Source organism: Choloepus didactylus, chromosome 15 (assembly GCF_015220235.1).
Source record: "Choloepus didactylus isolate mChoDid1 chromosome 15, mChoDid1.pri, whole genome shotgun sequence".
Classification (NCBI taxonomy): domain Eukaryota; kingdom Metazoa; phylum Chordata; class Mammalia; order Pilosa; family Megalonychidae; genus Choloepus; species Choloepus didactylus.
This window is the reverse complement of record NC_051321.1, coordinates 84,266,306-84,278,492: the sequence shown is the minus strand read 5'-3', so window position 1 is coordinate 84,278,492 and position 12,187 is coordinate 84,266,306. Positions and strand designations below refer to the sequence as shown.

The 12,187-nt window shown below is 54.0% G+C and overlaps 1 protein-coding gene across 3 annotated transcripts in view; it reads left to right on the top strand.

Annotated features, from left to right (window-relative positions):
* ARHGAP22 (Rho GTPase activating protein 22) overlaps positions 1–12,187 on the top strand; it is a 214,898-nt gene that overhangs the window by 99,774 nt on the left and 102,937 nt on the right. For all 3 annotated transcript variants that reach the window (XM_037803745.1, XM_037803743.1, XM_037803744.1), the window contains exon 3: positions 2,047–2,134. In XM_037803745.1, the coding sequence (XP_037659673.1) occupies positions 2,047–2,134 (88 nt within the window). The remainder of the gene's footprint in view (positions 1–2,046; positions 2,135–12,187) is intronic.

Here is a 12,187-nt window from a genome sequence, read left to right as displayed (position 1 = left end):
AGCTTCTCGCAACAAAGGCAGCTGGAAACTGCTGTCACAAACACACGGAAGCAAAGAGGAAAGAACAGGGCCCCAGCATCAGACACACTGGGTTTCACATCCCAGCCCCACTTATTGGCCGGTGACTCAGGGCTAGTTGCTTCGTCTCTCTGCCCCTCACCTGCTCATCCAGGAAGATGAGACTAAAAGAACTTACCCCTGGGGCCTCCACAAATTAGGCAAAGAGGCAGGAATATTGTACGAAAGCTGTAAACGGTACCTATTCCAGCTTTCCCCTTAGCATGAAGTAGAAAGTAACGTCATCGTCAATATTGTCTCCCCATTTTATAGATGAGATATCATGGCACAGAGAAAAATAGCAAGGTGCCCAGAATCACATCAAGATTCCATTACTGCAACAGCAAAGCCGGAGACCCATCCCATTAGACAGTGATGGATCTCGCCCACACCCTCTAATGAGCACGTTTTCGCATCCAGTCTGCCATCCTCCTAATTTATTCCCAGTAGCTCTGGTTCCCGTAGAAAGAAAGTAACCGTTAAATTCAGTTTACCAGCTGGTTCTCCCATCAATGGCTGTAATTTCTCTAGAGCAAGCATCTGTGGGTGAAGAAATTGTTCTGCCTTGCGTTACTTAAATGAGAAAAGGCATTTCCTTGTGTCCTTGCAGCCCAAGAATTTAGCAGCCACATGGCAGGCTCCAGGTGCTCTGACGGAGTTCAGATTTTCCAGGAAAAGATAGGGGTCAGGCAAGGGCAGGGGGAGAAGAGTAATCGGTGAGCACACGTGGCAGAGGGCTGGAAGGGACCGGGATAAAACCGATGACTATGCCTTCACTTGGACAAGTGCCCCCACAGGGAGGCTGCTCCCCACTCTGCGTGGAACCGGGACCCCCAACAGTGGCTCGGATTTATGTATCACTCACCCAGCCCTCACTGCATACCAGCCACTGCTCTGAGGACTTCCCAGTACTTACTCATTCAATGCTTCCAAAAGCCCCCCAAAGTACTGTCATTCTCCCATGGCACAGAGAAGGAAATGGGGTCCCAGAGAGGTTAAGTGACTTACCTGAGGTCACACAGCCCATAAGTTACAGAGCCTGGAAAACTGGCTGCAGGATGGCATTTAGAATGGGTTTCCCACCAAGAGAATCAAAAATGTGTAGTCAAAGCTGCACGTAGTCTGAGTTGAGCAAAACTAAGCATGAACAGAATTGAAGAAAGGGCTCCCAGAGCTTAAAGCTGCTACCAGGCCAAAGAGGGGTGGGACGAAGGCCCTGCGTGCCCGTGGTTGGGATGGAGGAAGGGTGAGTGGTGGTGGTTATGACAGCACTTCAGCCCCTGGTGCAGGACTTCCCAAGCAGCAATCTGGCATCTCGAGGCCTCCAGGAAGTAGGAGAGTTACTGTTCCATTTGCACAGATGTGGGGGCTGAGGTTCAGAGACGCTAAGTGGTTTGCCTGAGGACACACAGTCTGGAAGTGCAGGGCTGGGACTCCATGCCAGCCTACTTGACACTGCACTGCACCTTTCAGCCTGGCTTCCAGATTTCCATACCAGAGAGCAGGGCAGAGCCCACCTCTGAGGCATACCCTCAGATTTAACAGGGCACAGCACTCCAGAGTACCCCTTGCATGGTGTCTTACCCCCATTTTGCAGGTAAGGAGGCAGTAGCATGGACTGAAACTGTCACCTCAGGACATTTTCTAGCCCAGTATGCCAGCTTCCTCTCCCTGAACCTCTGCAGACTAAGGCTGCCCCACAGCTCTTTGCAGCAGGGGGTCCCGGGCATTGGAGTCCTCCTTACTGACCCGGAAGTACTCTGCCACACCTTTCCCAGGGGGAGCCCTGGGGGCAGACAAAGCTCCTCAAACCCTGTGTGCACAATAAGGCCCCACCCCACCTCCACTGGGGGACCCCCAGGTCTCCACCTGGCCTCTTCCTTGTGCCTGACCCTGTGCAGCCCCCGCTCTCTGCCCACCGGGAGCCCTGACATGTCTCATTCCCGGCCTCCTCATGCTTCCTGTGTTTGTGTTTTCTCTCCTCTCTAGGGATTTATTTCTCTACAAGGGACCCAGGTGACTGAACTTCTTCCTGGCCCCGAGGACCCCGGGAAGCACCTCTTTGAGATCGGCCCAGGTAGGCCTGAGTGTCTGTCGGCTCTGTGCTGGGCGTGGCCCCGGTGGCCCGGATGGGGGTGCCGCTGCACCCTCACCTGGGAAGGGCAGGTCTCCAGGGATGCTCCTGACTCCAGGGACGGCTGCTGCTGTCTCCAAGCACAGCTCGGATTGGGGCCAGATCTAGAGGGTACTGCAAATTTAGGGGTGGGGGTAGGAGATGGGATTAGGATATCCAGTCAGTTACCTGGATAACCAGCCCCAGCTCTTGGGTGAGAATCTCCAGCACTTGGGTGAGAGAAAAATGTGGCTTTTAAATTCATGCTACCTAAAGCAAAAAAAAATAAAAAACAAGTCAATGGGGGACTTCTTTGAGATAAGGCCCAAATGCAACATCTGGATCATATGCAAATAAGTGCAGAATCAAACGTTAGTGCAGATCCATGTTGCTAAAATAAAGCTTATCATGAATCCAAAAGCAGAGAATCGGAATGTGGTGGGGTGAGGAGAAAAGAACTGCTGTTGTTTAGCTTTGCAAAGCGAATTTTTGAAGTTCCTATTTTTAAATGTGGTGGTTGTTGAACTAAGTCAGAGGGTTCTGCAGGTGAACCATCTGTTTACAGAGGGCCGAGTGCTGCGGTTAGAGGGGGTTTCACCTGGTCTCCCCCAGAAGTGGACCCTCAGTCTGAGTCTAAGCCACTTGCCTGGGAGGTGATCCCAAAAAGCACCGGGAAGTGAGTCGGGGAGGGGAGAAATACATCCAGGGTATGTGAAAAGCAGATGGTGGGCAGCCAGAGCTCATTTCCAAGGGGGACTTCCGGGAGACTGTGGGGGACACGCCTCGGAGCTGTCTCCCCCAGGAGAGAAGCAACTGGTGGTTTATCTGCATCCCCCGCCGGCCATTTCCTGGGAGCTGCTCCCTGGGGCTGACTCTGGCGTTTCTGGCTTGTCCTGCATGTGGAGCAAGTGCCCTGGGGTAGAGTGGCACTTGCTGGATGAAAGAGCTGCCAGTGTTTGTGGGAACAACGAGTGCTGAGGGGGTCTGGGCAGGGTACTAAGAGCGGTTGCTAAGGGCAGCTCGCCGTTGTGTGCTAGCAGTGCAACTTTCTAGCGTAGACTGCCTCCTGGGCAAGTGGTAGCTGTGAACTGGGCGAGCCAGCGCCTCCCTGGAGGGCCTGGAGCCAGTAGGTTTGCAGTCTCAGAGCAAGACTGCCACCCCAGCCCCCCTGATGAAATGGCTTGGCATGTGTCCCCATGTGCCCCGGTGTGCCATGGGAGGGGTCAGCCTTATGATCCATGTGCTGTGGGAGTGGTCATCCGTGTCCATGTCACTGCGTGTGCCCCCATGCTCAGTGGGATGGTTAGATCATGTGCCCTCATGTGCCATAGGAGGGGTCAGCCATGTGTCCCCATGTGCCATGGGAGGGGTCAGCCGTGTGCCCCTGTGCACTGTGGGATGGTTAAGCCGTGTGCCCCCGTGTGCCGTGGGAGGGGTCACCCAGGCTCAGGCCAGCAAGAATCTGGCCACTGGGAGCAGGCACGAGCCAATCCCAGCCTGGGGGCAGAGGCGGGTTCGCCCTGTCTGGTATGTGCTGGGAATTCCAGGAGGCTGAGGCTGAACTGAAGTGTGAGAACACCCTCCCCGCTGCATGCCCCGAGGGCACAATCCAAGCACCCAGGGTTTCCATCTATGGCAACAATCAAAAGTCTGGGTACCAAAACTGCCTCTCAGGAGGTGGAAACAGAGAGAACCTGTTTGGAGTAGAAAACGGAGGCATGGTTGGCTGTGGAGCAGGAGTAAGTATTGCTACGATGAAGATAGAGAAGACACACCGCAGGCCCTGAAGTAGCCCGGCCCGGCCATCTTGGGAGCAGGAAGTCCTGGGGTGCCTGGCAGGAGGGCGGGGATCTGGCCAGGGAGCTAGGGGCCATGAGGCCAGAACGGGGAGGTGGCCGTCTACAGCCTGCGGCCATCCCCTCAGAAAGGCACCGAGCACCCGCCCCAGGCACCAGACAGAAAATCACCTGGCTGCACTCATTGCACCCAGGCTGTTTACAAGTGGTTCTTTGACCCTGGGGCAGAGAAGAGCCTGACATGTTGCTTAGGGAGCAAAAGGTGGTAAATGGCCTTTAGTTGCCATGCCATAAACACTAATTTAAAATGTTCAAACTGCCATTAACATTTGGGCGTGTTCCCTTGATGTCTTGCAGGAGAGAAAGCTCACTGTGTTGCAAAGATTTTTCTAGCTTCCCTCTTGCTTCTGGTCTCGCTCCACCTTATTTTGCTGACTCCCCCACCACTCATTTCTAGGAAATCACCTGCAGTGGTTGAAAAAGGGACTGCTTACTGTTCACCCCAGGCACTGGATGAGCCTTGTCACCCTAGGAGTTTAGGTTAGTGGCTAAAACAAGTCCTTGGGGTCTTGGGAATTGGGAGTAAAGCTGTGAAGTGCCGTGCATTTGGTGACCTCTTTCTCAGTGCCTTGCAAGGAATCAGCAGAGCCGGTGCCCGAGACCTGGATAGATGTCACTCCTTGCACAGCACAGCCACACACGCGTGGCTGAGGGAAGCATAGGGAAGGGGCGTGAGGTCTGCTCGGAGGAGCGTTCCCATCCTCTGTGGCTCGTATTGAGCCCTTCACCTGTCTCATCACCACCAGGAAGAAGGAACGATTTGCAATGGGGAAACTGAGGCAGGGCAACCTGCCCTTCATCTCCTATCTGGTTGGTGATGGAGCTGGGATCTGAGCTGAGACAGTGATTCCGGAGCCCCTGTTCCCTGGCACACAGCCCCCTCTTAGTCTCTCACCCGTGAGCTGAAACCCGGGCGGAGATACACCCCATTTAAGGAAGGAGCTGACAGGCTGGCCTCGGAGAAGAATGCGTGGGTTCTGGGGCACAGGAGGTTGACTCACGCCCCGAGAGCTGGTCTGGGCTGGCAGCCTGGAAGGAAGTGGTCTGCAGCCCGGGGGTGTAGGGGGTGGGGGTGCTCACGCAGCCCTGGCTGCACAGGGGCTCTTGTCCTGGAGGCCCTTCCAACAAGAGCAGTCCCAACTGGTATGGGTAACCACGGCCGCACGTCCAGAGCATTCTGGGGAGGCCCCGCAGGTCATCTCCGGGAAGCTCAGCATCCCACGAAAGGGCAAGGCCTTGGGGGGGTGGGCAGTGGGGGGTGCAGACCAGTCTCCCTCGGGAGATGAAAACCAGAGCAGGAGCCGGGCCAGGGCGGTGGAGCAGGAGGTCAGTGCTCACGTCCCCCAGGGATGCTCCTTTCCCCCACCCTGTCCTCACATCACAGTTTGGTTCTGCCAGGGGGATTCAGCCACGGGGCCCACTGGCCCTCTCCTCCCTCATCTCTGTGCCCTCCTTCCTCCATCTTTGTCTGAGATGGAGAGTCCCCTTGTTTCAAAGCGTATGTAACACCTGCAGAGCAGATGCTTTCTCTGGAGGGAATCATTTAATCCTATATTCATTTCCGTTTGCCGCTATAACAAAATACCCCAAATTAGTCACTTAAAGAGCACAGGTTTTTTATCCTACTGGTCTGGATGTCTCAAGTCCAACAAGGGCCTGACATGAGGGTGTCGGCAGGGCTTATTCCTCCGGGAGGTCCAAGGGAGAATGTCTTTCCCCGCCTTTTCCCGTGGCTGGAGGCTGCCCACATTCCTTGGCTCACGGCTCCTTCCTCTGTCTTCACAGCCAGCCACCACAGGTCCCATCTTTCCAGCCTTCCCTCCTGCCTCTTCTTCCACTTTTAAGGATTCCTGTGATTACATTGGCCCCTCCAGGATAATCCAGAATAATCTCCCCCATCTCGAGGTCAGCTGATTGGCAACCTTCATTCGTCTGCAGTCTTCCTTCCCTCTTGCCATGTCACCGAACATATTCACAGGTTCCAGGGCTTAGGTCAGGGACGTCTTTATGGGGCCATTAATCTGCCAACCACAACACCCAAAATGTCCTCTGAGGTAGAGGATGTTTTTATACCTATTTTAAAAAAACAGTACACTGGGGACCAGAGAGGACAAGTAACTTACCCCAGGCCACACAGCTGGAGAGTAGTAGATTCGGGATTTGAAGACAGGCAGCCTGGGGCTTCCAGATGCACATGCTTAGGCTGCCCTCCAACCCCAGCACCTGGCCAGCTGAGGCTCTGTACTGAATCTAGCCCCTCGCCCACCTGGGGCTCTGTCAGCCTTGGCGACTGGGCCTGGGAAGTCTAGGGACTCTGTGACGGGGAAAGGTCCCCACGCCCCTTCATCCCCAGCACAGCCACGGTGTCCAGCAGAGCATGTCCCCAAGAGCTTCCCGCCTTCCCCTCCTGCTTTTGCCCTCGTCACCATTCCGGAAGACCTTGGGGCAGGGCACGGGCAGCTCTGGGCTGCCCAGGGAAAGCCGGGCAGGCGGGGGGCAGCGAGGAGTCCAGGCTGCCTTTGGGGATCCCGGAGTGTCTGTCCGTGGAGAACAAGCATCGGTGCTGCCCGGGGAGGCCCTGGCTTCCGGCTGCTTCCTCCTCGGCCTGGTCAGATCCTGGGAGGCTGCACCCCGAGGCTGACCTCTGGGCTCTGGCCGCAGCTGGCGAGGCTCCCCTCCTTTCATGCCCAGAGAGGGTCAGCAGATTTCCTGAGGGTAAACAGCAAGCAGCTAGGGGAGCCAGGACCAACCTGGGTCTGTCTCACTCCACAATGGGGGGCTTTCAGCCTTGGCAGCTTCTCATGAGACTTCAGCTATGGGCCTTGGTGGGGTTAAAACAACAACCACCACTAAAAGGGGTCACACAAACCCTGCCTCAAGCCACAGCAACAGACGGTCCCAGGAAGCCCAAGTGACCCACTCACCTCCAGCTCGGTAAACCTCAGCTGAGTCCCTGGTCTGGGGCAGCCTGGAGGCCCTGGGGTGAGCCGAGCACAGTCGCTGCCTGGAAGGAGCCAGGGGGCCATTACTTCCTGAGCTCAGCTGCTCAGTTGAGAGACAGTTAACCCAGAGGACACACCAGGGACGTGCCACCAAGGGGCCGTGACAGTGTCCTAGGCCTGGGACCCCGGGTGGGCTGGGGGCAGCAGGAGACTGGGGGAGGGGGTATGTGAGGGCTGCTGGGTGGGACCCCTGGGGGGGATAGTGGGGGACAGGGCTTCTTGGGAGAGTGAACTAAAAGGAGCAGGGCTGAAAGGGCCTGCCAGCAGGAGGGAGGAGGGAGGTGGGAAGAAAGACTTACTGCCGCCATTGGACACATCGTCCTGGCCTGGGGCGCCTGGCGGGGGCTATGCTGCCCCGTGACGGAAGTCCCTCAGCCCTCCCCAGTACCCCCGAGGCACAGAGAGCTTGATAACAGCTGGAATTGGGATAGGACCCCACATATGACAGTGCATAAGAACAGCTACGTAAATGGTGAGTTGTAGTTCTACTTGGGTTCCTCAACAGTAGAAAAATGGACCATTTTCATGCAGAGAGATTCAAAATATGAGGAAACACTAGGCTGTGGGCACCCCCTAGTGGACAGACCCGCCATTGCCCCCGCACCTGGATTCCTGCCCACCCAACCGCCTGGCAGGTGTCACCTCCAAATCCACAGGCACCTCGGAACCTGCCCTGTCCCTTCCTCGTGGGAGACACTGGGGGAGCAGTGTTACTTGGGGGCATGAGTGCTAGCAGGATTTCTGCTGTCCTGAGACTAAGCACGCCACCCTCTTCCCCCCCCCCACCCCCGCCATCGCCTGCAATCAGTATAAGCCGAGTTCTGAGAGGTGAAGGCGATTGCTTGGGGATTGGGGGCAGGTGAGGTCTGCTCCCCGAAACCACCGAGCACCCATGAATGTTGGACATCTGCTGACTTCTCTCATGGCAGAGAAGGCAAAACTGGGGATTGAAGGCAAATGGGGGTCTGCCAGGGAGAGGGGGGCCAGCCCCCCACCCTACCCCCAGCCCCCAGTTCCCAAGAGGAGCTGAACAGGCAGCTTCTGTCATCCACAGGCCCAAGAGCTGATGGAGAAGGGATGGTGAGAGGCGGCTCCAGGCTTGCAGGATCCCCAGGTGGGGACAAAGGGGCAAGTGCCTCGGAAAATATGGCCAGTTGCCTCAGCTGGGAGTCAGTTGAGATTTGGGACCAGAGCTCACAAAGACCATTCGTGCCAAAGGGGCTGATTGGGAGGAGGACCCCTTAGCCTCCAGGCCTCCTGGAGCCCCCCAGTCCCACTCACAACACAACCAGCCATGGAGGCACCTGTCCGGGCCAGCAAGGGGATGTTTGTCTTTCCCTCAGCCTCCTTCCCATCCCAGTGCCAAGGACCCAGTTCAGGGAAGGGTCTGGGGAAGTGGCCCCTGCTGTATCTCATCACCATTACAAGGTCCGAGAGCCGTCCTGCTCAGAGGGAGGGCACAGAAAGAGCTTCGAGCCAGATATGAGCTAAAAGAGACTATATAGATTACTAAGAGTTACCTGAATTATCCAAGAGTTGGAAAACCAAGGTACACCATGGACCCTGGGTGAAATCATGGAGAGATTCCTCCCTTTCCCAGTGGGAAAAAGGGGGTGGGGTGGGGAAGGTTATTGGGAAAACAAAACCATTCCATGTTGATGCTCCATTGAGTTTAGCCTCTTGGCATTAGTCAGGGTACTTAACTACTGTAACAACCCCCACATCTTAGACTCTTGGCACAATAGAATTTTGTGGGTCTTTGATGGTAAAGTTAAAAATTAATGTTTCTGATTGGTGGGCAGCCGGTCTCCAAGCATCTCCCACCAAATGGCTTCGTCATCATAAACCTGTGTCTTGTGATGGTATCTGGGGGTTGTTTTCCTGGCACCGGCCATCCTGTGAGGGAGACAGGACCAAGGTCCAGGTCTGGAGTGGCCCCATGGCTTTCCCCACATTCCAGAACTCAGTCACGAGGCCACGCCGAGAGCAGGGAGGGAAAAGAAGTTGGCTGTGCCCGGGAAAAAGATAAGGAGGGCTTGGTGCAGAGCTGGGGGTCCCGATGAACCCCTCAATGAGCTGGTGCCCAATGAGCAGGGGAACCTGTTCCCACCCTCACTCGACCACAGGGCAGGCAGGTGTTCGGGAAAGCAGAATTGACCCATGGAACTAGAACGCTGGGCAGCACACAGGCACACACAGGTGGCTGTGTGACCCGGGGAAGGGGACCCTAATGCTTGCTGGGCTTCCAGAATACAGTGACAACCAGCCTGCTGCTGAGATTTAAGTCAGAGCCAGCCTGATAAAGAAAAGGGGGTGGGGATGAGTGTGTCTCAGGCAGAAAAGCAATATATAAGCTTCCTGAGGACAAGGGCTCTACCAGTTGCATTCACAGTTTTATCCCAAAGGCCTGACGAGGCACCCCATAAATTATGTGGTTCAATTTAGACATAAGTTCTGGAAGCAAGAGGGGGTGAATCTCATTGCAAAAATTAAAAGTAGTTCTCTGTGCCTGGAGAAAGGAGGAGGGCAGTGCTTCTCGAACTTCAGCAAGCTTTGGAATCTTCTGGAGGGCTGATTGCAGAGTTGGATTCCAGGGGCTGGGGTGGAGAGGCGGCCTCTGCCATGGAGACCCACAGTGGATGGAGACTCTGCAAGGCAAGGCAAGAACGAGGAGGGGCTCACAGCCAGAGCCGGGGAGCGGGGCTGGAGCAATGGGTGGGGGAGAAACTATAACCAGGGACTTTTCTTTTAACCTTATATCTTGAAATAATTGTAAACTTACAAAAAAGTTGCAAAAATAATACAAACATGATGCAGAGAACGCCAATCTACCCCCTACCCAGATATCTAGATTTACTAACTTTTAACATTTTGTCACTTTTGTTATATCATTCTATTTAACTATTTAACTCTCTATCTATCATCTGTCATTTGTCTAAACATTTGAGAGCAGGTTGTATATATCATTCCCCTTGAACACTTAATATTTCCATGCACATTTTCTAAGAACAAGGAGGAACCACTTTAAGTGCAGTTATCAAGTTCAAGATATTTAACATTGATATAAAGCCTAGAGTCTATATTTAAATTGTGTCCCCATAGTGTCCTCTTGGGTCTCTTTAGTTCTCTGTCTCCCTCTCAAATTGTGGAAACATATGCAACATGAACTTTCCCATCCCAGCCACTCCCAAGCACACCACTCAGTGGGATGAATCACATTTACAATATTGTGCTCCCCTCAGCACCATCCATTACCAGAACCTTCCCATCTCCCCAAACAGACACCCTGTACCCACTATGCATTAACTCCTCATTTGTCCTCCCTCTCACCCCTGGTAACCTGGCTTCTACTTTCTGTCTCTATAAATTTGCATATTCCAGTTATTCCATGTAAATGGAATCATACAATATCTGTCCTTTTGTGTCTGGTTTATTTCACTTAACACGGTGTCTTTCAGATTCATCTGTGTAGTGGCATGTATCAGAACTTCATTCCTTTTTACGGCTGAGTAGTACTCCATTGTATGTATTTTTTTCATCCAGTCATCTGTTGATGGACACTGGGGTTATTTCCATCTTTTGGCAATTGTGAATAATCCTGCTATGAACATTGGTGGGTGTATTAGTTAGGGTTCTCTAGGAAAACAGAATCAACAAGAGATGTCTAAATAAAAGATTTTATAAAAGTGTCTCACGCAACTGTAGGGATGCACGAGTCCAAATTCCGTAGGGCAGGCAGCAAACTGGCAACTCTGATGAAGGTGTTCGATGAGCTCCTCAGGAAACGCTTCGCTGGCTAGCGGAAGAAGTGAAAGTCCTCTCTCTGTCTCGCTTAAAAGTCTTCAACTGATTGGATTAAATCCAGCTGACTGCATTTTCTCATTGTGGAAGACGTGCCCTCTGTTGATATAATCAGTCACATCTGCAGCCAAATGACTGATGATTTAGTAAACCAGCCTTCTGCCTTATTAACCAGCCACAAATGTCCTTGCAGTAACTGTTAAGCCAGTGCTTGCTTGACACATGAACCTAACCATCACAGTGGGCTATAACCAATGTTTTACTAACAATAATTATTATTATTATTGGAGGAAGTGGAGGAGGAGGAGGGCAGGATAATCTCTGGAGATACTGATGTGTGCTTTGGTCCCCCTGCCCTTTTCCTTCTCCCAGTTAGCAGCAAGAAGCCAGGCCTGGTGCCCCTTGACTCAGGGGAGGGCTGTACCCAGGAGCAGGGAGCAGAAGTCCCCCTGGACAGTCATGATGTGCAGGTGGGGTGGCTTTCCCGCAGCCTGTTCACTCGCCCCCTGGACGCGACTTCCCAGAGCACAGGCCATGGGGGAAGCTGGCCCCGGGCCCCAGACCCCCGACCAGGCAGCCAGCCCAGGGTCAAGCTTGCAGGAGACCTGCAGAGCCCGCAGCTCACAAGCCGCTGCCTGTGAAGCATCCACAGTGGCCAGATGGACCAAGGGCAGCCCATCCTCATTCTCTGTTGTGCGTAGGACCTTCTGAAGATGTTAATTTTAGTTAAGATGTGGCCCAACTGAATCAGGGTGGATCTTAATCCTATCACAGAAAGTCTTATAAAGAGAAAGCCACAGGAGGAACCAGAAGCCAGAAGTCAGCAGAACCCGGAAGAGAAAGGAGAGGACATCGCCATGTGACAGGAAAGCCAAGGAACCCAAAGATTGCTGGTCAGCCAGAAGATAGTGACCCTGGGAGGAAGCAAGCCTTCCAGTCCCCCAAAACTGTGAGCCAGTAAATTCCTGTTGTGAATTTGTCGTGGCGGCTTGGAAACCAAGACAGGGAGCAGGGTCAACCCCAGAAAGAACTGGGTGCTATTGGGAAAGGGGACTGGGTGACAGGCAGCCAGTCCATGTCCACCGTCCAGCATACCAGACACGGGGTCCACAGCAGTGTCTCTGTGGGGCAGGTGTCACATCCCTGGCCTCGGCCCCTTCTGTATAGGTATACCAGGGACCACCCCCCCCTTCCAAGGGGCCTCCAAGGCTCAGGCTGCATTTCCTCCCGGGAGTGTGGGATGGGCACAGGGCTGAAGACGAGTCTGAGCAAGAAATGGACAGGCGCCCTGGCCCTGAGAGAAGAGAGAAGGAAAGCACTCCACCTCTGTGAGCAGACTGCTCTGAAATCTGCAAACC